The sequence below is a fragment of the Malus domestica genome, chromosome 07, assembly GCF_042453785.1.
Source record: "Malus domestica chromosome 07, GDT2T_hap1".
Classification (NCBI taxonomy): domain Eukaryota; kingdom Viridiplantae; phylum Streptophyta; class Magnoliopsida; order Rosales; family Rosaceae; genus Malus; species Malus domestica.
This window is the reverse complement of record NC_091667.1, coordinates 10,775,978-10,803,214: the sequence shown is the minus strand read 5'-3', so window position 1 is coordinate 10,803,214 and position 27,237 is coordinate 10,775,978. Positions and strand designations below refer to the sequence as shown.

The 27,237-nt window shown below is 37.7% G+C and overlaps 1 protein-coding gene and 2 long non-coding RNA genes across 5 annotated transcripts; 2 read left to right on the top strand and 1 right to left on the bottom strand.

Annotated features, from left to right (window-relative positions):
- The first annotated feature begins 7,231 nt into the window (after positions 1-7,231).
- Positions 7,232-7,906, top strand: LOC139197364 (uncharacterized). The gene is made up of 2 exons (XR_011582705.1): positions 7,232-7,365; positions 7,721-7,906. It is a non-coding gene; the product is annotated as an uncharacterized lncRNA (long non-coding RNA).
- Positions 7,907-8,674: 768 nt separating this feature from the next.
- On the top strand, positions 8,675-8,949 carry LOC139197363 (uncharacterized). The gene is made up of 2 exons (XR_011582702.1): positions 8,675-8,800; positions 8,877-8,949. It is a non-coding gene; the product is annotated as an uncharacterized lncRNA (long non-coding RNA).
- Positions 8,950-9,994: 1,045 nt separating this feature from the next.
- On the bottom strand, positions 9,995-26,816 carry LOC103420046 (disease resistance protein RPV1-like). 3 transcript variants are annotated; one of them, XM_070824637.1, is made up of 5 exons: positions 26,188-26,305; positions 24,161-24,459; positions 23,172-24,038; positions 22,403-23,060; positions 21,983-22,315 (listed from the first exon to the last, which is right to left on the bottom strand). In XM_070824637.1, the coding sequence occupies exons 1-5, from the start codon at positions 26,189-26,191 to the stop codon at positions 22,161-22,163; spliced, it is 1,983 nt and encodes a 660-aa protein (XP_070680738.1). In that variant the 5' UTR covers positions 26,192-26,305; the 3' UTR covers positions 21,983-22,160. The 3 variants fall into 3 exon arrangements, with proteins under 3 accessions (XP_070680737.1, XP_070680738.1, XP_070680739.1); XM_070824638.1 differs by lacking the exon at positions 26,188-26,305 and adding an exon at positions 24,585-25,614; XM_070824636.1 differs by lacking the exons at positions 21,983-22,315; positions 22,403-23,060; positions 23,172-24,038; positions 24,161-24,459 and adding exons at positions 9,995-10,535; positions 10,641-10,940; positions 24,585-25,683 and having other exon boundaries at positions 26,188-26,816.
- Positions 26,817-27,237: the final 421 nt, after the last annotated feature.

Below are 27,237 nucleotides of genomic sequence, written 5' to 3'. Positions count from 1 at the left end.
GTTCTTGTCTTGTAAATTGCCATTGCTTTGTCACCCTATGCAACAAATACATAAAAACAATTAGTTGCAAAATACTATTATGTACATGACAACTAAAATATCAACAAAGAAACTCACAATTTCTGAGGCGCCCCTTCCACTAGGCATGTCAACCATGGCTCTCTCCAGGCTTCCCTTCCACAAAGTGCACGCTTTGTTGATAATCTTCCACCGATCATAAACACCACCAACTTCCCTTCGACCGGCGTTGGAGTTTTCATGGAACTTATCAACGATTTTATCCCACAAAACCTTTCTATTTTGATTGGTGCCGACGGCACCATCTTCGCTAATAGAAATCCATGCGAAACATAAAGCAATATCTTCGTCAAAGGTCCAATTATGACCTCTAACATGCTCTTTTGCCATCTTGAAAATTTTGAAAATGAGAAGAAATGGTAGAAAGAAAAATTGGAAGAATTGTAGGAGAAAAGTGAGTTTTGTGTGGATGTTTGAACAAATACATAGGTATTTATAGAGTTTTTGGTTGAATTTTAAGTTATATAATTTTTTTTAAAATTATTTTAGCCGTTGGATTTAAATTTGGACCATTAGATCTTTTTTTACCGTTAGATTTAATTATATTCGATCTAAGCCGTTAGATTCAATACATATATAAATATATAAAAAAAAAAAATTTGAACATGGACCATTGGATTAACCAACGGTCCAATTAAACTAGCCGTTATGAACAAAAGTAGTCGTTGGGCTACAGTAACCATGACAGCAGAGGGGACCAACCCACGTGGGTGGGCCTTCGGTTGGAAGAAAGAGGGCGCGTGAGGCGAGTTGGGTTTTGGGGTGTGGGCTTCACAATCCACTTTTCACTATCACCCGTGGGTCCCATTTTATTTTGTGGGCTAAATTGTGGTTAGTATTTGCCTTCCTTTTAGGTTTTGGGTTGGAGTGGGTTTTGGGGGGGGGGGGAAAGGGGAATTTTAGGTTATAAGCCACCATTGGAGATGGTCTAATGAGGAAAATGTTTCCAAGTCATTAGTTTTCCTATGATCCCTCTACTTCGAACCAGAAATTATGACCGAGGGACGGATGCATCAAGCGGTCGATGTTTGATAGGAAGTTTGGCCCATGGGCTGATGGGAATAGGCAGTTGGAAATTAGGTGGATCATTTTGATGGGTTGGGCCGTTTGCAAGAGTTGTGGAGCAAGTCGTAGCAGTAGAAGATGATGAGGATGAGACGGCCGTGCTTGCTTAAAAGATAATTTCACCCTTTGCTCAGTGAAGAAATTTCTCACCTTGACCTTTTGTTCTGAAACTAAACTTCCACTTGTCTCGATCTTAGGTTCAGCTGCTTTGCGAATGCTTGCTTCAGTTTCTGAAACACAAAACACCCTTGCTTCACCACCAAAATTGCACCATTGACACTGATAAGTCCATTGGTAAAGACCAAAACACCCTTGTCCAAACGGCAAAATCTAACCAGGTTCATAGACTCAATTACACTTAACTAGACTCTTAAAACAGAAAACTAGACTTAAACTACTCAAAAAAGGCTAAACTGACTCAAATCACATAAACTAAGTTAAATTGACTCAAAACAAGAACTAAAGGGATGAAAATTGAACTAAAACTAAAAAGACTCAAAACAATGAAAAGAAATCAAATTGGACAGATTCTAACTAAAAGACACGAAATATAAAGGGGGGTGGTTTTTGACGAATTTAAGACTAAAACTAAGTACTTGCAGAAACAAACTAAAGTTAATACGAAATTGGATGTTTTTAGGGGTGTAAGGCTAGCTAGAGGGTCATTCTCCACACATGAGACATACGCATGCAAATCGATTTCCAGTTATTCTTCCTATAACCCACGAATGACAATGCCCCAAGTTAACCGTGAACTGCACAAATTAACCATCAGATTTTCCTAAATTCATTGAATTGGACTCAGCGACACAACCAAATTATTCTTATCAAGTTCCCTACATGAACTGCATAATAGAGATACATATCAAAGATCATTAAGTTATATGAAAATCATAAGCATTGACAAGGCATTCGTAACTATGAACTACATGATACTCCTGCCAGAAATTTACTTAACACGATCGTGACTAGCAACCTCCACTACTTGTAAATATAAGTTCATAACTATTAGGTGAAACTCCCTTATATTTTAGCATCAAATCCTTGCATGCAAACTAAGTATGCATCCTTAATCAACACACAAGAACAAGTTATCAATCAAACAGATAAGTAAATTGCATTCACGATTTACGAAACAATAACTGGATGTAATCAATTCATATCACATATATGTTCATGGCTTTGAATTCTCCTCTAGCTAAAACGAAATTAGTTCCACATGTTTGCAATTAAACAAAGACAATTGAAAATAAACATTGAAAACAAAAGATAGAATACACCTAGAAACGCTCCAGCCCTCCAATTGCCTTGAATGGAAGGCACGGCTCCAAGCTTCTTCCTCTCATTCCTTCCTTGCAAAGCTGCGGCACTAGAGGGATTTCTGTGTATTTTCTTATTTTAGGCTCTTATGTGTGTGTTGTAGATGTGTGGTGTATTTATAGGGCTAGGCACACGACACAAGGTAGTTTTGGAGAAGGATTGGCACCCCAATCCCACAAGGAAAATGCTAATTGGCAGAAACCAAGGAGGAAAATGACTGATGTGTTTAGATGGATAATGACTCCTAAATTCAGGTGGGAAGGATTTAGAATAGGATAAGGACTCCTTTTGCAGCTGGAGATAAGTTTAGATAATGTTGGATTAAATAGGATAATGTTTGGATAATATGGGATAAGATAAGATAAGGCTGGATAATATAGGATATGATAAGGTTAGTTTGGATAATGTTTGGATAAGGTTTTGGATAATGTTCATTCCATTTAGCTGATTCCTTATCTTCTATGTCTTGTATTAATTTCTCCATCTCTTTAGCACATTCCTAGCCTCTTTTGATCTTCAAAAACGTCCATCCACCTTGCTCCATGCATGTGGTATCCATTCTTGGCCCAAAACTGCTCCAAAATGCTCTAAATTGCACTTTCTTGCCAACTTTATCATTTGAATTTGAAAACACACAAAAATAGCTTAAAACACTCTAATAAGTGAAACTAGCTATGAAAATGCAAGAAAACAAGCTAACTAAATCGTATAAATATGCTCCTATCAATAGGTTGACTTATGAAGTTAATTTTGTTCTTCGTTTATTCCCTGTTCCCATGCAGAGATATTTTAAAGAATCTAAAGGGTCATAAGGACGAAGATATTCTTAAAGGTCAACCAATGAAGAACCAAAAGGTGTGTTGTTCAAAATAGTAGCTCTTGTAATATCCATGAATAGGTTTTGTTTGTCAACATGAAATTATTGCTCCTTGTTTAAAGCTTCTTTTTATGCCAATCCTTAAAGTTGAAAAAAGAAAAGATTTATATTGTGAGTTATTGTCTGATTGATGTTTATTCTTACCCATTTTCTCTGCCTTTTGTTTTTCATTTTTCTGAAGGCTCTGTGGGACAAAGCTCTTGAGTTCAGATTCTTGCTTCAGAAAGCATTTTCAAGCTTATCCCAAAACACAAAGCGTCGAGCTTGAGCTTGGACCGGCTCAATTGTTAATGTAAATCTTGGAACATCAGCATTGGGTCTGCTGAATCGTAGTGAAGTTTGTGCTTAGTTTTGATTGGGGACAAGCCAGTCCCAATAGGTGATGGTTTGCGCGTAATCGGTGGGAAGCTCAAAGTAGTCCAATTGGTTAGAAAAACAGTTGTTTTCGACAAACATTAGACACCTTGGGATTTTGATTACAGAAACATCAATTAAATTACCCTCTAGAGGTAGGTATTTGTTGCAGTTGTCAAAAGCATAATGTTGACATGGAAGGTAAATCGGTTGGGCCTTGTTTTGTTGATCTGAGGATAGCCAAGATGAAGCCAGATTTCAAATTGCCCTAGGATGTCGGCACAAATCTTTCCTGCTTGATCTCACATAAACCTTAGCCTGATTTAGCGAAAAAATTGGCTTTTGGGCTACCATGGTCTAACTGACTGTCCTACTTTGTACTGTTTGCATATGTTCATGCACTTCATGTATTGCATTTGCTAATACATATCTTGTTCTGAAGGTAAATCTGGACGATCTAAGATGTCATAGTCATCTACGAACATTGATGGTGATGAGGATTGGTCATGGATTTCTGAGTTGCTGTCGAGGTACTTAAATCATTCTGAGAAGAAGAATCATATTCTACTATCTACATATGCTCTTATTGTATTGAAGTCTGTCTATAATACTGAAATTTTTTTTTTCCTTCTTCATGCCATACTTTGCTGATCCATTTGGAGCAGCAAAAAGAACTTTGGAGTTTTGTTGTTTTATTGTTAAAATTCTCGTAACTGGTGGATTCAAGCACCTTACTATTATTGCTGTATTTCAATACCTTGGTGTCTAACTTTTGTTATATTTTAATACATGGTTCTTATCAGTTAATAAATGAGGCTATTATGTTATTATGTTCGTCAACTATTCAATATGAAATATACCAGACGATAGTTTTCTGAAATTTAAATTCCATTAGGCACTAAATTAAATTGGTTTGCTATCTAAAGGGGCCGGCAAAGAACCATGAAATGCATTTGTAAATTATACTTATAAAAAATCTATGTTGCCATATGTTTAGTTTAAGTATACTCTTGGGCAGTTTTGCAATGAATTCTTTCATGCTCCAACAACTTCTCTTGCATAAATTTTAGAAATTTGTTGTACTATGTTCAACTTTTCATTATTGTTTACATTTCCATGTTGGTTACTTGGTCTAACTAAGACCTGTCACGTTATATCTTGTAGAATAGCTACTGTCATAAACAAATCGATAAAAAAATGGCAGAGGAAGGCAGAGGTGACCATGTGCTGCTTCTATTAAAAGCAAACTGCAGGCTTTAAATCAGGTCTGGCTCTATAATTGAACTTGTAACCATGCCTTTCCCTATGAAGGACTTGTGCCATGCTTTGCCAGATATTCACCAGGAATACATTTTTCCTTTTCCAATTGCAGAATATTAGTGAACAAGTTGCATCTTATATGAGAGATCCAAGCAGAATGGTTGGGCAAATGCAGATGAGGAAATCAGCAGTTTCTGGTATTGTAAGATATCAACTCTCACGTGCATGCTCATTTGTGCTTCATAATTTTAACATCATAACAAGATGGGATTTTCTTAAGTTTTGTACATTTAGTAACTTAAACATGAGTCGTGGATGTGAAGGTTCTTGAGGGGTACAACACTGGGAAGGGAGATGTACAAATTAATCAACATTTTTTCCATGTGCCATTTTAAGTTTTTAGCTCCCAAATGAGGTACAAATTAATTGTTTGGGATGGATGCAGTCTATAATTAGTTTGATACTACGTTTGAACAAATTTGTGTTGTTTGTGGTGTTTGGTACCTTGCTCAATTTTTCTTTTTGGATGGCCCAATGTGACTTGATGAATTTGTTCCTTTTATTGCTACAAGAAAAGATCATGCATCCTGTGTGCGAGGACTGTGACAGTTTCAATACTCTTCATACGCCATTACCTTTAATTGTATCTTTATGTTTAAAATTTTGATTCGTTTTCCACTTCGATGTGCAGCATGTAAGGTCTGCTTTAATTATCTCTTTGATGTGTTATAAAAGTTATATTTCTATTTGCACAAGTACTTTTATTCCTTCACTCTGATAGGAGATAAAATCTGATGCTAGTGCACTAGCTGATGGTGACCCCGAACTTTTGGATGACTTTGAGTTGTACTAGCAATTTCTAAAAGAATGTTTTGAGACAATTGACTCAGCAACTTCTGGTAAAACTATTGGGCATCTCATACTTCATATATGAATGACTGCATTTGAATTTGATACACAGTTTACCCAATCTATAAGATTTCCTGTATTTCAAAATACATGTAATCAGATTGGATATAAAAACTGTGGCTTTTGGAAATTGTCAAGGATTATATCGTCCTAAGTGATGTCTGGTATCCTCGTTAATTTGCTGCTTTTGGATATGTGGAGTTGATGAATATGATTTTCAAACAATTTGGACTCATCTAACCAACTTTAAGTAACTAAGTCTGAGTCATGAGGAGAGTTTCATTCAAACAATCTGTATCTGCAGCCATTGAAGTCAATGACACTGTATTGTCTCAGCTTATAGTGGGCTTGGAACCTAATCGATCCCAAACTTCTATTGTTCAAGTTTTTTGTAACTTTAAATGGAACAAGCTAGCAATGATTCCTGCTAACAATCACGACCTATTTGATCCTGGACTTCTATTGTTTATTGATTTTGATTTTGCAATATTTGATTATCCGCAGAGACAACATTTTATTCTTTGAAAAAGTTGCATGCTAAGAAGGGGAAGATTGTTGACAGAAGAGCCACTAAGAGACGCAAGATAAGGTTATAATAGATTCTTCGGTTCCCTATGTGAAACTGCTGTGATTTTGTTTTGAAATATCTTGGAGCATCTGTTGAGCAAACTAGGCCAGATTGTTGAAGACTTGTTGCGTTATTTTATGAGAAGATAGTAAATTTCATGGCTCTAGAGACCATGGCCGTTTCTCCTATGCTTCCTGACCTCAATCATTTGTTCGGGTTGAAGATACAGAGACCAGCTTCCGCAGTGTAGTAGTGATGCAAGGCTGAACCAGTTGTATAGTCCTTGGATTTCAGGCTAAGAAATTGTCTGCTGTTAATTTATTTGATATATTATTCAACCTAATATCTGTTGTGCTAATATTTATGTAATTTACACAATTTTTCAATGGGAGCCGAGTCTTTAAGAAGCATGATTTTGTTGTAAATGACAATATCTGTAAATTTGACATTTATAAGCAAACGTGATGTTTTTCTTTCCCTGGTGTCAAAGTCCTTCCCTTACATGTGTAGAATTGTTTTTTTCCTTTCAATTATCTACTGCTAGTGTACAACCATCTGTTTATTTTCTCTGGTATGGGATTGTATGCAATCAGTGGTAGGGAAGAAAAATTCTTAACTATAGCTAATGTTGGATGTATTTTATGCTATATTTATGCAATATTTGATAATGTTGAAAACATTTGAAATTCGATATTTTGAAGGCAGAAAACATCTTGAAAACAAGGAGGGAATCCAAAAATATGTTATACAAAGTAAAATTTCAAACTCATGGATGGCTTGTGGATTACTGTCGTTTTTTTTCTTCTTCCCGGAGATGGAGGACTGAACTACTAGAGCAAGCGTGAAAATAAGCCGACAGCTGTGAGGAACACCTTCCAGCCTTCGATACCTTAGCTGTTGCTGGTAGCCCTTGTCCTTGCAATTGTGTAATCAGGTTCATCCTCTTGCACTTCTTCTTTGTCTGAAAAACATACAGATAACATAAAATTTATGTTTTTGAATTGAATACTGACGGACTTGTAAGTGTTTGGATGGAGTATAATTCATTGCAATACAACAACACAGCATACCTGTGTCTTCTTCATCAGTGCCCATGATGAGGCGATTAAAAAAATGGAACAAGCTTACAGTGGGCTTGGAACCTAATCGATCCTGAACTTCTATTGTTCAAGTTTTTGTGTTTTTGTAACTTAAAAATGGAACAAGCTGGCAGTTATTTCTCCTAACAATCATGAACTAAACTTCTATTGTTTATTGATTCTGACTTTGCACTATTTTATTATTCGCAGATACAACATCTTATTCTTTGAAAAGGTTGCATGGTAAGAAGAGGAAGATTGTTGACAAGAGCCTCTTAAGAGTCGCAGGATAAGATAGATATCAATAGATTCTTTGGTTCCCTATGTGAAACTGTTTTGATTTTGTTTTGGAATATCTTGGAGCGTTCGTTGAGCAAACTAGGCCAGATTGTTGAAGGCTTATTGCATTATGCTTTTGCAGGTACAATGTTTATGAGAAGATAGTAAATTTCATGGCTCCAGAGACCATGGGCGTTTCTCCTATGCTTCCTGACCTCAATAATTTGTTTGGGCTGAAGAAGCAGAAACCAGCTTTCATAGTGTAGTAGCAATGCAAGGCTGAATCAGCTGTATAGTCCTTAGATCTCAGGCTAAGAAATTGTTTGCTCTTAATTAATTTGATATATTAGTCAATCTAATATCTGTTGTACTGATATTTATGTAATTTACACAAATTTTCATTGGGAGCCGAGTCTTTAAGAAGCATGATTTTGTTGTAAATCACAATTACTGTCTGTAAATTTGACATTTATAAGCAGATAGGATGTTTTTGCTTTCCCCGGTGCCAAAATATTTTCCACCAGTTCAAAGAATTGATTTTTGCCTGGTATCGCTAAAGATACCTATGTCAATGTCCTTCCCTTGTATGTTTAGAATCATTTTTTTTCCAATTATTTACTGTTGCTATAAAATCATCTGATTATATTCTCTGGTACATGATTGTTTGCAATTAGTGGCAGAGAAGAAAAATTCTTAAGTATCGCTAATGTTGGATGTATTTTATGCTATATTTATGCAATATTTGATGATTTTGACCACATTTGAACTTCGATATTTTGAAGGCAGAAAACATCTTAAAAACAAGGAGGGAATTCAAAGATAGTCCGTATCAAGTAAAATTACAAACTCATGGATGGCTTGTGGACTACTGTCGGTTCTTTTTCCAGGAGATGGAGGACCAAACTACTAGAGCAAGCGTGAAAAATCAGCCGGCAGCTGTGAGGAGCACCTTCCAGCCTCCGAGGCTGCAGTTGTTACTGGCTGCCCTCGTCCTTGCAATTGTGTAATTAGGTTCATCCTCATGCCCTTCTTCTTGTCTCAAAAACATACAAATAACATAAAATTTATGTTTTTGAATTGAATACAGACGGACTTGGAAGTGTTTGGATGGAGTATAATTCATTGCAATACAACGACACAACATACCTGTGTCTTCTTCATCATTGTCCATGATGAGGCGATTTAAAAATCTCCGCAGAAAGATATCAGTGTCATCAACAGATTCTTTACTGCAATCGAGGAAGTATATTCCTGGTATATGCTCCCACATGGATAAATCTCCACCGATGACAAATGGGTAACTAGGATCTGATTTGGTGTTGTGTTGGGTACTTATCATATTATTCTGGTGCTCTTGCAAAAGCTCAACACCAAACTCCTTGAGCTGAAACTTACTAGGTCTTATGAGTACTGAAACAAGCACTTCATCTCCACATTGTAATGTTGTTTCACTCTCCATCCTCCAATGGCTCAACCATATCATATCTTCTCCCTCTTCTGGAATACCGTAGAAAGCTGGGCCATAGATCCACTTCAGACCCTTGCTCTTGTTACTCACTTTGATTATTATTGGAGGTTTATCATCATCATCATCATTATAATTAGAATTCTCCTCATTTGCATAGGTAGCAGAGATGTTCAGGCCTCGGATTTTTTGACTAGCAAGGAGTAAAGGGACAATAAAACATATGGAAGACTTGGTACTTTTATAGCTGAACCGGCCTGGAACCTCATTCCCAACAAAAAATGTGCTGAATATACCATGTTGATACAGTCCCTACGTATTTGCCATGATCATCACAACATTACTAAGTCATTTATTTCCCATTATATATATGACTTATGTGAGAGAGAGAGAGAGAGAGAGAGAGAGAGAGAGGCGCACCTGGACGGGACTCCATCTATCATCTTTTCAATTGATGCATTCTAATTGGCTGTTCATTCGAATTGCAGGCATGGATTCCAAGTTGAACAAGCCCAAAAGTTTGATCATTTCCACATCAACTCTATCAATAGACTCTAACTTGAACATGTACTGCCACTCAACCATGTTGTCATTGTGTTTTCCCCAGACTCCTAGTTAGAGCCCCACAAACAATTGATATGTTACTTTTTTCAATGATATGCAATTGGATACATCCATCTTTTCGTGTACTCTCGGCAACCCCACAAGTGATTCGAGCTTCTTACAATTACAAAAAGAGAGTTCATCGATCCTCCTCAAACCTTTGATGAAAACTGGTAGGCTACGAATTGGATTCTCATCTAGATATCGTCTTTGTATTGAGGATAGATTACTTTAATCCGTAGGAAAGGCATCTTCAGAAAGATTTCACCTACTGAGATTCAACTCTACTAAAGAGCATGGAAAAGAACTCAAGATAGTTGATCTTCTTTCTGGCCATAATTCACTTAATGGAACTCCATCTGCTTTAAGAACTTTCGGAGACTCCATCTTCTTCATCATCTGCATTGGAAACTCATCAAGATTTGAGCAACCAGATAAAATGAGTGTTTCAAGTGATTTAAGCAAACAAATGTTCTTTGGAAGCATCCTAAGATTCTTGCAATCCTTCATATTCAAGTACACAAGTCTCTCCAGGTTTCCAATGGATTCATGAACATCAATCAGGCTTGTGCAATCTACAAGAATCAGTTCTTCTAGACAGGGGCAAAGTGAGAAGTCCATGATTTCAGTGAGGGCATGGGAATGGTTGACGTCAAGGATCTTCAACGATGGAAGAGACTGTAAAATAAAAACAAAGAAAGAAAAAATGTGTAGGAGTTAATTTTAACATATGCAATTGGTCAAAAAATAAAAAACTGAATTGAAATGAGTAGAGTAACATACTTTTGTTCCTTTCCAGACTTGTCTCAAGCTACTATATTGCATTTCAAGAACAATTAGACACCCCAAAGGAAAACCAATAGGTGTAGAATCCAATGGAAATTGTAGCCAACACAACCATCTTAATCCTGTAGGGAAATCTGCATAACATCCATCTAGTCGTACATGACTAAGATGTAGTAGCTGTAATTTGCGCATCTTTTCAAATGCATTGGTTTCCAAGACTGTCTCATTTGTGTTTATTGGATTGTGTGCAAGATGCATATGCATATTCAGGACAATACCTTGGATTTTTTTTGTACCCTAAAGGAAAAAACGGAAACGTTAGTGTGGATAATTTTCACAAGAAGAAATACATATATAGACATTAAATGCATGTTTCTTACATTCTTGTCCCTCAATACGTGGAAAGAATCTTTATGGTGCCATAATCTACTACGTTTCTCATGCTCTTCTGATTCTAGGCAGACAATTTCTCTTCCTATGTCTCGAATCATGTCATGCATGTTCACCTTGTTGCATCCTTCAATTGTCACCAAGCATCTATCAATGAGATTTTGAATGCCAACAATTGTATAGAAATCACATCCATCGAGTATTCTAACAATGTAGTTTTTGTCCCTTCCTATTAGGAAACAAGCAATGTGGAGGAATAATTTTCAATAATGGTCATCTTGTAAACTGTCATACCTTATTCTTAGTTTATTCATGATTTCACCATTAGGGATAAGTTTTAGCTTCTGTAATGCACTTTCTCATACATCTATACTTTCCCCTGATAAAGAAGAACCCAAAACTTTTAGAGCTAATGGAAGTCCACCGCTATGTTGCACTACCAATTTTGAATGCTCCATGTATTCTTCTATGGGATGTTCCTGGCCAAATGCATGCCAACTGAAAAGCTCTAGTGATTCATTGTAATTCAAAGTTTCAACTTTGTGCACCCTTGTAACTTGATATGCCTTTAGCAACCCTTTACGCCTAGTTGTTATAAGTATCTTACTTCCGGTATAAAACCGATCTTTTATCTTTAGTACTGCATCTAATTGGTCCATATGGTCTACATCATCAAGAACAAGCAGAACTTTCCTAAAGCTTACAGCGCCTTCAATCTTAATTATTCCCTCACTAACACTCTGTATTTTCACTTTTCTATCGTTCAAAATATGAGAAAGAAGTTGCATTTGTATTTGAACTAAGCCATTTGGTCGATCTGCTGTTTCTCTGATATTTTCAACGAAACTACTTCCTTGAAGGTTTCTTAAGTTTGAATTGTAAACATGTTTTGCAATGGTTGTCTTCTCTATTCCAGACATGCCATATACAATAAATATGCCAACATCGGTTGATCGATCTTCTAACCACAAATTGATGTCTTCGACTTGAGAATGAATTCCAATCAATTTTGGTTCAACACTCAATGGTGTGTGACTTAACTTGCCTCCTATCACTTAAACAATTTTTTTGATAAACTTTGACTCGTACCTAAGAATTTGCAAACAAAATGAAAAATGAACTGGGGAATTTAGATAATTAAAACATTTGTTCATGGCCATTATTTAAATAAGGGAAAAAGATGACTGCTGACAAAACTGATAAGAAAGAAAAGGAATACAGCGCAGAATTTATACTAATATAGACACATACAACACATATTACATCCTAACTTTTTTCCACACCTGTTTTTAGAAAAGGACAATGTTAGAGAGACCAAAAGTTTAAGAGTAACGCTACACTTACTATCTATTTGTACAATTACTTGTACCATCTCTCCAATAGAGGTAGAGCCTATCAACGGATGCAGATCTCATATCTATTAGAGAGATGATACAACTAGATAGTGAGAATAGCATTTCTGAAATTGTAAACCAAATTTGTATACCAAATTATGCCTCATTGATAAAAAAATAAGCACGTTAATCGATACTTAATTAATAATCTAATCATCTACCATCATATTATTTGGTTTAAAAAAATTGATCTTCCTAACATTATTCTTTAAAAAAATTTAAACAACTGCAAACTAGTAGACTAACATATGGAAAATAACTAATCCTTAAGTTGAGCCAAGTGTGATTTCTTTAAGTTGACCTAAATTGGGATTGTCACTACTGAGATTGAATTAATAAATATATAAAAATCTAGGTCACTACGGATCATACATCAAATTGACTCAAGAAAGATAAGAGAAATGGAGAAATGGAAGTTACCCATCTGCTTGATTTTGTAAGACCATGCCTGCTAGATCTGCAACCTCTGCAAGTGCCTCCCTCCATCCCTTCACCTCTTTCGGCGACTGAGTTTTCTCGTGTCTAGCAAATGCTTTTCCAATATTCCCGTCTGCTTCCTCAAGTGGGACGGATCAACATCGTAGAAGATTGGTAAAACTACATGGTTCGAGGTGGTCCTCTTGAGTTCAAGGATTAGCACAAGCTCATTCAGGCACCATCTGGATGTTGCGTAATATTTTGAAAACACGACAACAGAAGTTCGTGACAGCTGGATCGCTTTCTGCAGTCCTGGCTTTATATCTTCTCGTCTCTCAAGTTCATTGTCGTCTCGGATCGTGAGAAATCCTGCGTTGTTCAAGTCTGTGTAGAGGTGGTCGCTAAGGGGGCGTTTGTTTGCCCTCGTTAATTCTCACTGGATTGGACTGGACTAAGGGTTAGTCCAGTCCCGTGTTTGATTGGACTGGACTAAGGGTTAGTCCAGTCCCGTGTTTGGTACCTGGTGGGAGTAACTTTAATGGCACTAACCTTCACTCGCTCCGACTAACCATTGGATTAGCCGGTCTTAGTGAAACCCCTCAAAAACTATGGGATTGCTAGTCCCGTTCTCAAAATTGTCTGCATGTCGTATGAAAGCTGCAAGTCTCCATGCTTCTGGGCAACTCCATCTGCCCAGATTTGAAACCCAAACCCACTCACAACCTAAATCTCAAAATCCAACCACCAAAATCCAAAGAAAAAAAAAAGAAGAAGAAGCAAAACAATAACATCAACAATCTCAATAGAAAAATTCTACCTAATTTTAGAAAATTCCCATAAAGATTCCCTTTTCTCCAGAAAATTCCGGAGAGAAATGGATAGAGAAGGGGAGAGAGTTGGGGACGAAGAGAGATTAAGAGACAGAGAGGGAGGAGAAGGGTACAATTTTGCAGGAAACTTGGTCTTGAAGCCTTTTGCAGGAAAATGATGGGAGGAAAGCAAGAATTGGGGACGGAACCAAAGAGGAACAAAAGTAAAAACTTTCTGGAGAGAGGTAGAAGTGTTTGTTCGAACTTTTAGGGAAAAACAAAGTTGAATTAATAATAAAATATTATTAGATATATATTTAAAAATATAATATTATAATTTGTTATTTTATTTAGTTTTTTAGTCCGACGCTGCACCAAACGCTTCACTAAGTTAGTCCAGTTTAGTCTAATCTAAGACAGTCCAGCTTAGTCCCTAAACCTAGTCCAGTCCGAGATAGTCCGGTGCAACAAACGCACCCTAAAAGTCTTGCGAGTGCCTTTGCCTCTGAAGCTCAAGAACACGTCGTATCGGTGACCCCGAAAAGTGTTGGGATCAGAGGAGGTTCTTGGAGATGTTCTCACAAGAGCCATTGATGTGGATCGATGTTCAAACAAAAAAACTGGTGCTTGCTAGGTGGAATGCAAATGTCTCTGGGCAGGGGTAAGTATATAATTGGGTCATTCCCATCTACTTCCAGGGAAATTTACAGACAATTATAAAATGGGTTGTTCCCATCCATTGACCCAAAAAACGTTTGTTTGGGAACTTTAACGAAAAGCTCCTGGTACTGTTTACTTTAATGAAAAACCACATTTTTACACTAAAAAGTCAATCATGGTACTATTTACTTTACTCTTTATTTTGTCCTTATTGTTAAAACTCAAAGTTTTTAAACCATTTTCATTAGTTTTCATTTTCTTTAACTCATGGTCGGCCAAAAAGAAAAGATTACTTCTTGTTTTATGTGTGATTTTATAAATTACAATTATCCTTTTTGTGATAAAATGCACTTCTAATATGTACAAAAAAATTTTGAGATAAAATACAACACAATTTGATCGTTGCTCAATACTAATTTCTCGTCCTTGAATTGTTGGAACCATTTCTACCAATCAACCCATCAACTAGTGTTTCCAATATCACAATCTCGAAGGTTTATATATTCAACTGTAAGACTGATTGTCCTACAGATGATGTGGTTATGAGACAAAAATTAAAACTTGATAGAACTGCATAATAATGTGGCACTTGTAATGATCAGATAGTTTCATAAGGAAAGTTTGGAAAAACTTGAATTTTGGTACATGTATGGTTGAATTTAAGGTGGTTAATCGAATTGTTGTGCAGTTATAGACTTGTTGTATAGTAACGAGATTCGGCAAATTGTGTCTATATCCTCGGGGTAGGAATATTGGTCTCTCAATATAATTTACAATGTAAGAAACAAGGGAAGTTGGGAGCATTTTTCTCTTTTCCGTTAGTAGACATAATGATGAAGGTGACTTTCTTTTATTATTTTTTATTTTTATGCATTTCCCTCTTTTCCTCTACTCTCCTAAGCGTTCTTCCCCTTTCCCTTCTTTTCTGCTTTTCTTCTTTTGCCTTCTCCTTTTCTCTATTTTCCGAAATTTCCTCTCATTTTCCTCCTTCCTTTTCTACTTTTCCCTTCTCCTCTTCTCCCTCTCCTTTTCCTTCCCTCTACCATCCGAAGTTTCATTCTCATTTTCCCCTCTCCTTTGACCCCTATTATTGATGGACGAACAACCAAATCCTCCTTGAGCGTGTAAATACTCAACTAGCTTAGGCATCATGTAGAGTTGAGGAAGTCGACTTGTCGGCACTGATTATAGGAACACACTAATCTTAAATAACTCTACCTCTTATTATACATTCAGCCATTTGGATGGCTACTTCTAACTCCTTCCCAAAAAACTCTACCTCTTATCTACTCTGGCTGTTTGAAGCCTCTCTGTTCCAATCTTTTTCTTCCTTAGCTGAGTTCTCCCTCTCTTGTTTTCTCTCTCTCTCTCTCATACACCAATAATCTTTTTATTAAGGACCTGACTGCAACCACTTGGCCCTTCCTTTTCTGTTCTGACAAAACTGGTGTCAGGGAGTTGGGATGATATGGGGCCGATCCTATTCTTCCCTTGTAAGAGCTAACCCTTGCTCTAGAAGCTTTTAGGCCGTCACCTTAGTTGGGTGGTTGTTCTCATCAACTTCTGAACATTGAAGAATTCCAACACTGGGATTATAGAAGTTGGCCTCTGCAATGTTGACTATAGGGATGAATGGCCGTGATTCGACTTTCACTATCTCCCAAAATCCAAGTCTTGCTTCCCTTTCTTCATGGTAGACAGCCACTTGTTGGTGTAAGGTAGATGGCATAGAGAGACTCCGATGAATCCAATCTCTACCCAGTAAAGCCCCATAAGTGGAAGTATTGTCTACAACAAAAAAGGTCAGCATGATTTGTTTAGAACCCAAGTCAACTTTTAATGGAAATATTCCATGAGTCCTAGTTATGGCTCTTGAGAAATTGGAAACTGTAAAATTTGTGGGGATGAGATCCTCCTTACTTCTGCACACTTTCTTCATCTGCTTGTATGGCAGCACATTGACCGCAGCTCCACCATCGATTAAGACCCTCTTGAAGGGTACTCCCTCTAGATGAGCAGTTACATATATGGGTTTGAGATTGTTCGCCAAATCCAAATTCGGGCGGTTGAAGACTATTTTGTCAGAATACACTCTTTTGGGCTTCTTCTTTGATTGCTCGGGCAAAACCGTCTGGCTGAGTTCTTCTTGTCCTGCTTCTTCAACACTAACATGTGCTATCATAGGCTATGTCGCCAAGTAATCACCTTCCATTGTGGCAGGTTGATCATACTCAGCACAAAACATGGCAGATAAAACATGTGTCATATTTACGTGGAAGTTGTTAGGTCCAGGTAAGTCCTCCTTCTTGCCTCGGATATGCTCTGTGAACTCATCCAACTAGCCCTGTGCTTTCTTTAGTAGCACTAGTTTGAGCAAACCTCCCTCCTGAGTTATGCCACAATTCTGCACTTGGTCCATGTTTTCATAAAGGGTATCAACTAGCAATGGTGAAGGTATCCCCCTCTCGGGCGAAATAGTTCCAAAACATATTGGCTACAGGCTCCACCTCAGGGTTAGTATCATCACAATATCTTCTTGAGCCCTTCTCAGAATTCTGTATTTCCCAGGATGAGGAGTTTACGGCACATGATCTCCTTTCTCTTCGGTATTTTTATTGGCTTTCTTCACTTCTTTTTTACTTCTTCAATGAAGTTGATTTCTCCCTCCATAAGGTACACTTTCAAACTTTACATTCTCCAAGGTACACTTCTTTGGACCCTCTTGATCATAGAGGCTCCCATCTCTTTGACAGGTCTCCCATCTTTTCCAATTATATACCCTTTTTGCCCAAGTCGGGCATGTTTCTTCTTCGTGACCGGGTTCACGGTCCTCTCTTTCATTCTAACATCTCCACTGGTATAACTTGGCTGGGGTAGCCTCACATCTACCCATCTTGGTATCTTGGCCCCTCTGTCCTCCACCTCCTCAGAAGCTTCGTAATTTTTGAACACTTCTGACAAGCCTTTTGGTTGAGAGTCCCTTTCCAACCCTTGGAAGACATTCCTTGAAGTCTCTTTTTCAGTTGTCCGCAAGATACTTATGCGGGCTTCTAGCTTTTCTTTCTCTCTTATTCTGATCAACTTTTAATCAATGATAACTCCTGCTGCTGGTACTTCCAATTCACACTCACATTGGCATTTACTACACAACATCACTCCTTTGATTATGGTCGCTTTGGGCTTCTCGGGCAACTTGATAGCCCATTTAGTTGGCCTATTGACTTGCCTCCTTTCTGCCTTCACCTCCCAAGTGGCTTTCCCTTTCCCTTTCTCAGCCCATGTCAAGTTGATCATGTTTATTTATGGAAAATGATCAGTATCAACCATCATATTAGTCTGCGATTTTTCCAGCAACATTTTTCCTTCGATAATGAGATCTTGTATCTAGTCTCTAAATTGGACACAGTTGGTAATTGAGTGGTTGAAGGTGTAGTGCGGCTTGCAATAGTTCTTTTCCCTTAATTCCTCGGGTTTAGGTAGTTTTTTGGTGCTGTTGGGCATAATCACTCTTGCCTGCACCAATTCTTCATAGATTTCTTATGCCTTGGTTAGATCGAAGGAATAACTTTGATACTTGGGGTGTTTCATTGGTACAAATCCACCATCATTCATGACCACTTTCTGGTCTTTAACTGGTTGGACCAATCCTTTCACTATCAAAGGCTTGAATGGAGTGGTCATCTCCGCTGCACACATATCAATTCCATCTCGTCCACAACCATCATTCCCTTCTAGCTCCATCCCTTTGAATTCCATTTGATGAATGTCAGCCTTTATTTTTGTAGAATGTGGGTGCTTTGGAGGAATATTTTGCTTATTGTTCCTTGATCAACAATTTCTCATACTTGGTGGCAGCAATCACCAGTTCTTGTAACTCATTAAACTGTACATCATAAAACTTCTTCCTCAAGGGCAGCCTTAAGGCCTTCTGAGCAATAGCTATAAGCTGGACATGGTTGATAGGGAATTGACATCTCATTCTTGTTTTCCTAAATCTCATCATGAAGTCCTCGATAGACTCATGCTCGTATTGCTTCACCTTAACCAGATTATTGATGGTCATCTCTGGCTCCATCCTGTAAAACTGCTTATGGAAAGCCATCTCCATTTGCCCCCAGTTAGCAATAGAATTTGGCGGTAAAAGAGAATACCACTGAGATGCTAACCTTGTCAATGAATTCCCAAACAACCTTCACTTATAATTGGGATTTTGGTTATCAACGAACTCTGGATAGGGCTTCTGATAGGTGACCCTAAACAGTAGATGAGCTTGTGGCTGAGCATTTCTCACCACCATTCTTCTTAACTTAGCCAACTCATCTCTGAGTTGCTAATTGATTGTATTATTAGGCGGGGTATGAGGAAGTTCCCACTTCGGGCTACTATCGTTGCCTAAGTTAATCTCATTTCTTACTTCGAGCTTCCTCCACTTGACCTCTCCTCTTTTAATGGCCAATGGTGGTGGCCTATAAGGAGGAGGCTTGTCTGCTTTGGTAGGCTTCCCTTTCCCGCTAGTTTTCACGATCAACTGAGGCATCCCATACTTCGTTCTTTCTTGCCCGCTCTGCCCCTTATGGTTTAATGAATATAAAGGGTCGAGTAACTATGCTTCCAGAATTTCTTCAAACACCGGCTGACTAATTCTGGATCATTCCTTGTTCTTTCCTTTATTCCTCTTTTCCTAAAGTAAAGGAAACAAAGGAATAACTGGCTCAATCACAAGGCTGGATTCTTTCATCATTTCTCTAGTACGATTATTTTCTAGGGTAGAGTACTCCAGATTTAGCCTTCTGTGCAGATTCTCTATTAGGGAACAGAGTCTGCTTACTTCCCATTTGGTTTCTAGAAAGATTTTCTCCATACTCCTTAACACAGCCACCATGGTAGTCTCCAAGTCTTCATTTGTGACCTTTGATGTTGATTGCTCAGAAGGTGTCGGGCTTTTTGTTAAGACAGGTCCTTGTAGATCTTCGGGAGATTTGCCATATTTGATCTTGGTATATACTGGGGTGGTTTTTGTTCTGTTTTCCACCTGAAGGTTTGCATTTTCCTTCATCTTTGTGGCATACAAGACTTGTTCTCCCACTGGGCGTGCCAAAACTATGTTCGGGCAGGAATTCCGCTGGGGAGGGTCCCTGACTCGAGCACACAGCTCCTCGAGGAGTTGGCACTTTGGTTAGTTGTCGGGCTCCTGCTTGTTGAGAGGTTGCAAGCGGAGGATATAGTTAGTTCTGATAGGTGCCTTTGGGGGGCCTTAGGTATAGGCCTTGAGGCTCACAATCAAAACTAACTAAGTGCTTAGGTATGCCACTGCCATCTCAATATGGCAGATGTAGAACAAGTGTGTTTAAATTGATTACTTGCGCCCCAAGTTATTCCGACTTCTTGTTATCAAAGGATCGTCGTCGATGGGTTAAATCTACATTAAGTTCTTTTCTATGCCTTGAAATCAAAGACTTTTAGTTCGTTATCTTGTATGTTTTTAAAGGGTGGAAGTCCAGATCTGACCAAGCCATTGGCCTAGTTCTTGTTCAATCTTTTATGACAGTAAAACCACTAAATGAAACAGATCTGAGAACCAATGGAACCTTTGATCATCAAATGACTGGAAATGACTTGAATATATACTGGAGAATACATCGTAGTACCAGATCTATTAATTGAAAGACAATACAAAGAGAGTTGGGCAAGATTTCACCTTGTCGGGCAAGGTTGAACATCTTGCAGTTTCTTTTCTTTGTGGTTACAGAGAGTTGTGTGCTAAGAGGGGACAAATGGTAAACAAGTTTACACGAGGGGATCAATACTACGACATCTAGAGAAGGTAGCAGAGCTTTTACACTAGACAAAAGATGTTTTTCTAAGGGAACTATTGCTAAAAAAAGGGTTTAGAAAGTACGAACTGGCTTGAGAGCATAGTTTGTATGCTTGTTTGTTTGATTGGTTAAGTGTCCTTATCTTTGGACCCTGTCTTCCTTTTTATAGGCATTTTGTCTTGGCTGTTTGAAGGCTTTGCTAGAAAGCACTTTAGTGAATCATCATCTTTTTTATGTTTTGCCATTAGAAAGTGCTTTTGGGCTGATAGTAGGTTCATTTCCATCGGTTGTCACTTCTCTTGTCGACACATAGCCTTTGCATTAATAAGGAGCCGTCATACTGTCTTGAGATGGATGGCTGGGCTTGGTGCTAGGCTTCGGGCAAGCCTCCTCACGTTAGTTCTTTTTGGGCTTTCCTCCCTTTAAGTCCAAAGTTCAAATATTAACCCAAACAACTTCTCTTCTTGTTCCTTGCTCCCTTCTTGTTCCTTGCTCCCATTGAACCCAAAATAAATGATCTCTTTATTTCCGGAAATAGATATACACTACTACAAACTTTAACATAAAGGATGTTTTTGTTTTCCCTAGTGCCGCCCCCCAATTCAAGGAAATGATTCTTGCCGGTTATTGCTAAAGATATCTATGTCAAAGTACTTCCCTTACCATGTATAGAAACATTTTTTTTCTTTACTTATTTATTGTTAGTACACAACCATGTGTTTATCTTTGGCTTTTTATTCAAAATGGTCCCTAAGAGTTGCATCATCCATAAGTTTGGTCCCTGAGATTTAAAATCAATAGAAGTAGTCCCTGAGATTGTCCACCATCCATGATTTTGGTCCTTCTGCTGAAGCTTTTGGTCGGAAATTTAGGCAATTTTCAAAGTTTCATAACTCAAGCGTTTCTTAACCAAATTCGACCCGTAATATATCAAAATGAAGATAGGAAAGTGTAAAATAAGATTATATCTATTTGGAAGCCCAATGAATGCTGGCGATGGTCAGAAAATAGCCTCAAAGTTGACTGGTCCGAGGGACAACTGGAAAACTTGCTGGAAACTCGCCGAAAACTGGGTAAACTTTAAACGTTCATAACGTCTTCAATACTCAACTAAATCAAGTGATTCAAAAATGAAAATCATACTTCTCAACGAGAAGAAGAGAATGGTACATTTTTCAACGGCTAAATTGCCGTGGTTTGGCCGGAAAACGGCTCGAAATGGGCTGTTGAAAAACGAGTCAGCAACTTTCGAGTCGTTTTCCGGCCAAACCACGACGATTTAGCATTGAAAAAAGGTACCATTTTCTTCTTCTCATCGAGAAGTATGATTTTTGTTTTTGAATCACTTAATTTCGTTAAGTATTGAAGAAGTTATGAATGTTTAAAGTTTACCCAGTTTCAGGCGAGTTTTCCAGTTTTCCCTCGGACCAGTCAATTTTGAGGCTATTTTCCGACCATCTCTGGCAACCATTAGGCTTCCAAATAGATATAATCTTATTCTATACTTTCTTATCTTCATTTTGATATATCACAGGTCGAATTTGGTTAAGAAACGATTGAGTTACGAAGCTTTGAAAATTGCCCAAACTTCCGGCCAAAAGCTTCAGCGGAAGAACCAAAATCATGGATGGTGGACAATCTCAAGGACTACTTCTATTGATTTTAAATCTCAGGGACCAAACTTATGGATGATGCAAATCTCAGGGACTATTTTGAATAAAAAAACCTTTATCTTTTGGTATGAGGACGAAAGCAATCAGTAGCAGGGAAGAAAAATTCTTAAGTATCGTTAATGCTGGATGTATTTTATGCTATATTTATGCAATATTTGATGATGTTGAACACATTTGAGCTTCGATATCTAATTGCAAGGAGTTTTTATATCTCAAGCGGTTAAGAGTTCTTAGCTATAAACCCGAAGTTTTGAAGGCAGAAAACATCTTGAAAACAAGGAGAGAATGCAAATATATGTCCGTATCAAGTAAAATTACAAAGTCTTGGAGGGCTTGTGGACTACTGTCGCTTCTTTTTCTAGGAGATGGAGGACCAAAGTACTAGAGCAAGCGTGAAAAAGAAGCCAACAACTATGAGGAGCACCTTCCAGACTCTGAGGCCGTAGTTATTGCTGGCAGCCCTCGTCTTTGCAATTGTGTAATCAGGTTCATCCTCTTGCCCTTCTTCTTTGTCTGAAAAACATGTCTGAAATGAATTTGGATGGACATCGAAGTGTTTGGATGGAGTATAATTCATTGCAATACAACAAAACAACATACCTGTGTCTTCTTCATCAGAGTCCATAATGAGATGATTAATCAAATTAGATCTTGGCATGCTTTTAATAAATTCTTTAGAGAAACTGCCAAGGAAGTATATTCCTGGTATATGCTCCCACATCGACAAATCTCCACTGATGACAAATGGATAATTAGGATCTGATTTGGTGTTGTGTTGGGTACTTAACATCGTATTATTTTGGTGCTCTTGCACAAGCTCGACACCAAACTCCTTGAGCTGAAACCAAGGATATCTCATGATTACTGAAACAGACACTTCATCTCCACATTGTAATGCTATTGTTTCGTTCTCCATTTTCCAATGGCTCAACCATGTCATATCTTCTCCCTCTCCTGGAATACCGTAGACTAATGGGACATAGATCCATTTCAGACCCTTGCTCTTATTACTCACCTTAATAGTCATCCGAATATCCATACAATCGTAGACAAGTTTAGTATCAGAAAAATCAATAACATTTTCATAGACAGCAAAGACATTCAAGCCTCGACCTCTGTGATCAGGAAGTAAAGGCACAGTAAATGATATTGAGGAAGACCCTCCACTTTTGTGGATCAACCGGCCTGGTACTTCATTCCTCGGAAAAAATTCATTCCCCGGCAAAAATGTGCTGAATATACCATATTGATACAGTCCCTATATACATGCCAAGGAAATCACATTAACTAGTCAAACTCATTCCAATTATCCCCTATATATATGTGAGAATATGTGTGTGTGTGAGAGAGAGAGAGAGAGAGAGAGCACCTGGACAGGAGACCAATCATCACACCAAACCATTCTACCGAATTTGTGCATGCGAATGTTTGGCAGGGATTCCAAGTTGCACAAGCCCAAAAGTTTAATCATTTCTACATCAACTCTTCCGATGGGTTCTAACTTGTACCAATACTGCCACTCAACTAGGTTGTCGATGCAACCCCCAATGGAGTGGAATTCAGGAGACCAATTAAAGGAGTGATCCTGTAGATATGATATACTTTCTAAAGATCTGCACTGGGAGACGTACAAGCATTGGTGTCCTTTTGGTAAACCCACAAGTGATTCGAGCCTCTCACAATCATAGAAAGAGAGATGATCGAGCCTCCTCAAACCTTTGATGAAAATTGGCAGACTACAAATTGGATTCTCATCTAAATATAGTCTTCGGATTGACGATAGATTACTTAAATCCCAAGGAAAGGCATCATCAGAAAGATTGCACCTACTAAGATTTAACTCTACTAAAGAGCATGGAAAAGAACTCAAGATACTTGAACATCTTTCTGGCCATAATTCATTTAATGGAATTCCATCTGTTCTAAGAACTTTCAGAGACTCTATCTGCTTCATCATCTCCACTGGGAACTCATCCAGACTTGAGCAACCAGATAAAATGAGTGTTTCAAGTGATTTTAGCATGCACATGTTCTTCGGAAGCATCCTAAGATTCTTGCAATCTTTCATATTCAAGTACACGAGTCTTTCCAGGTTTCCAATGGATTCATGAACACTCTTCAAGCTTGTGCAATCTACAAGAATCAATTCTTCTAGACTAGGGCAAAGTGAGAAGTCCATGATTTCAGTGAGGTCATGAGAATGGCTGAAGTCAAGGATCTTCAACGGCGGAAGAACCTGGAAAATAGATAAAGAAAGAAGAAAAAATTGTAGGAGTTAATTCTAACATATGCAATTAGTCAACAAATAAAAAACTAACAAAAGAAGGAAAATGAATTGAAATGTGTAGAGTAACATACTTTTGTTCCTTTGCATACTTGTCCCAAGCTACTGTATTGCATTTCAAGAACAATTACGTTCTCCAAAGGAAAATCAATAGGTATAGAATGTAAAGGAAATCCAAGCCAACACAACCATCTTAATCCTAAAGGAAATTTTGCATAACATCCATCGAGTTGTACATGACTAAGATGGAGTAGTTTTAGTTTTTGCATCCTCTCAAATGCATTGGTTTCTAAGATTGTTTCATTTGTGTTAATCGGACTGTTTGCGAGGTGCATACGCATATCCAAGACAAGACCTTGAATTGTTTGTGTACCTTGAAGGAAAAAAAAAAGGAAACATTAAAATGGATAATCTTCACAAGAAGATATATATATATATATATGTGTGTGTGTGTGTGTCTGTGTGTGCGCGCGCGCGCGTGAAAGGAATGTTTCTTACATTCTTGTCCCTCAATACTTCGAAAGAATCCTTATGGTGCCATAATCTACTACGTTTCTCAGGCTCTTCTGATTCTAGGCGAACAATTTCTCTCCCCATGTCACGAATCATGTCATGCATATTCACCTTGTCGTATTTATCAATTGTCACCATGCATCTATCAATGAGATTATGAATGCCAATGGTTGTAAAGAAATCACATCCATCGAGTATTCTAACAATGTAGTTTTTGTCCCTTCCTATTAGGAAGCAAGCAATGTGGAGGAATAATTTCTGGTCATGGTCATCTTGTAAACTGTCATAGCTTATTCTTAGTTTATTCAAGATTTCACCATTAGGAATAACTTTCAACTTCTCCAGTGCACTTTCCCATACATCTATACTTTCCCCTGATAAAGTAGAACCCAAAACTCGAAGAGCTAATGGAAGTCCGCCACTATGTTGCACTACCATTTTTGAATGCTCCATGTATTCTTCTATGGGATGGTCCTGGCCAAATGCATGCCAGCTGAAAAGCTCTAATGATTCATTGTAATCCAAAGTTTCAACTCTGTGCACCTTTGTAACTTGATGTGCCTTTAGCAACCTTTCACGCCTAGTTGTTATAAGTATCTTACTTCCGAGATAAAACCGATCTTTCATCTTTAGTACTGCATCTAATTGGTCCATATGGTCCACATCATCAAGAACAAGTAGAACTTTTCTTGAGCTTATGGCGCCTTCAATCTTAATTATTCCCTCACTAACACTGTGTATTTTCACTTCTCTACCATTCAAAATATTAGAAAGAAGTTGCATTTGTATTTGAACTAAGCCATTCGGTCGATCTGCTATTTCTCTAATATTTTCAATGAAACTACTTCCTTCAAAGCTCCTAAAGTTTGAATTGTACACATGTTTTGCAATGGTTGTTTTCCCTATTCCAGACATGCCATAGACAATAAATATACCAACATCATTTGATCCATCTTGTAACCACAAATTGATGTGTTCAACTTGAGATTGGATTCCAATCAATTTTGGTTCAATGCTCAATGGTGTGCGACTTAACTTGTCTCCTATCACTTTAACAATTTTTTTGATAAACTTTGACTCGTACCTAAGAATTTACAAACAAAATGAAAAATATATCAAACATGTCGTGTATTTTATATCAATCATGTCATGTCTCCCGGAAGTATTGGATGAATAAATAATGAATTGGAGAATTTAGATAATTAAAACATATGTTGATGGCTTTATTTAAAAAGGAAAAAAAAGAATACAGTACAGAAATTATACGAACTATAGACAAATACAACACAAAATTACATCCCAACTTTTTATCACACTTGCTTTTAAAAACATTTATGCAACTGCAAACCGGTAGACTAACTTGGAAAATGACTAATCCTTAAGTTGAGTCAAGTGTGATTTCTTTAAGTTGACCTAAATTAGGATTGTTATTCACTACGGAGATTGAATAATATATATATATATATATATATATATATATATATATATATATATATATATATATATATATATATATATAATCAATGTCCCTACAGATCATGTATCAAATTGACTCAAGAAAGAGGAGAAATGGAGAAATGAAAGTTACCCATCAGCTTGATTTTGTAAGACCATGCCCGCTAGATCTGCAACCTCTGCAAGTGCCTCCCTCCATCCCTTCACCTTTTTCGGCGACTGAGTTTTCTGGTGTCTAGCAAATGCTTTTCCAATACTTCCCGTCTGCTTCCTCACGTGGGACGGATCGACATCGTAGAAGACTGGTAAAACTACATGCTCCGAGGTGGTCCTCTTGCGTTCAAGGATCAGCACAAGCTCATCAAGGCACCATCTGGATGACGCGTAATCTTTCGAAAACACGACAACAGAAGCTCGTGACAGCTGGATCGCTTTCTGCAGTCCTGGCTTTATATCTTCTCCTCTCTCAAGTTCATCGTCGTCTCGGAACGTGAGAAATCCTGCATTGTTGAAGGCTGTGTAGAGGTGGTCGGTAAAAGTCTTGCGAGTGTCTTCGCCTCTGAAGCTCAAGAACACGTCGTAACGATAACCCCCACAAGTGTTGGAATCAGCGGAATCAGCGGAAGTTCCTTGAGCTGCTCTCACAAGAGCCATGGATGGATGAACAAGCAAGCTGTGAATGTTTGTTTTGGTAAAGCAAATGCCAAATGGAAAAGATGTCTTTTGCTTCGGAAAATAATGGCCACAAGTGGTAACTGGCAAGTGATGAGATGGGGACGTCTTACGCTAGACATATACAGAAATAATCACATGTGTGTATCTGATTCTGTATGTGTGTATATATACTGTGTGCACTTGTTGCTCGAAAAATAGACCAAATTTTGTGTTGGTGTTATAATAAAAGGTGTTTTTTTTTGGGTCAAGATAATAATCAAAGGTGTTTGAGTTGCGAGCTAAAATGTTACAATGTCACACTTTTTAGTTTTTATGCTCGTTAATATGAGTAAGACTCACCAATACAAGTAGGTCATGCTTTTATTAAAGAAATTGCAGAGAAATTTGCGAGCTAGCCTCTAATTATTTGATCAATTCAGTATTCATTTTATTTTCCTAAATATTAGTAATTTTTGCTTGATTATATATAGTTATATAATTAGTGTTTTTCCAACATTTTGTTTATTTT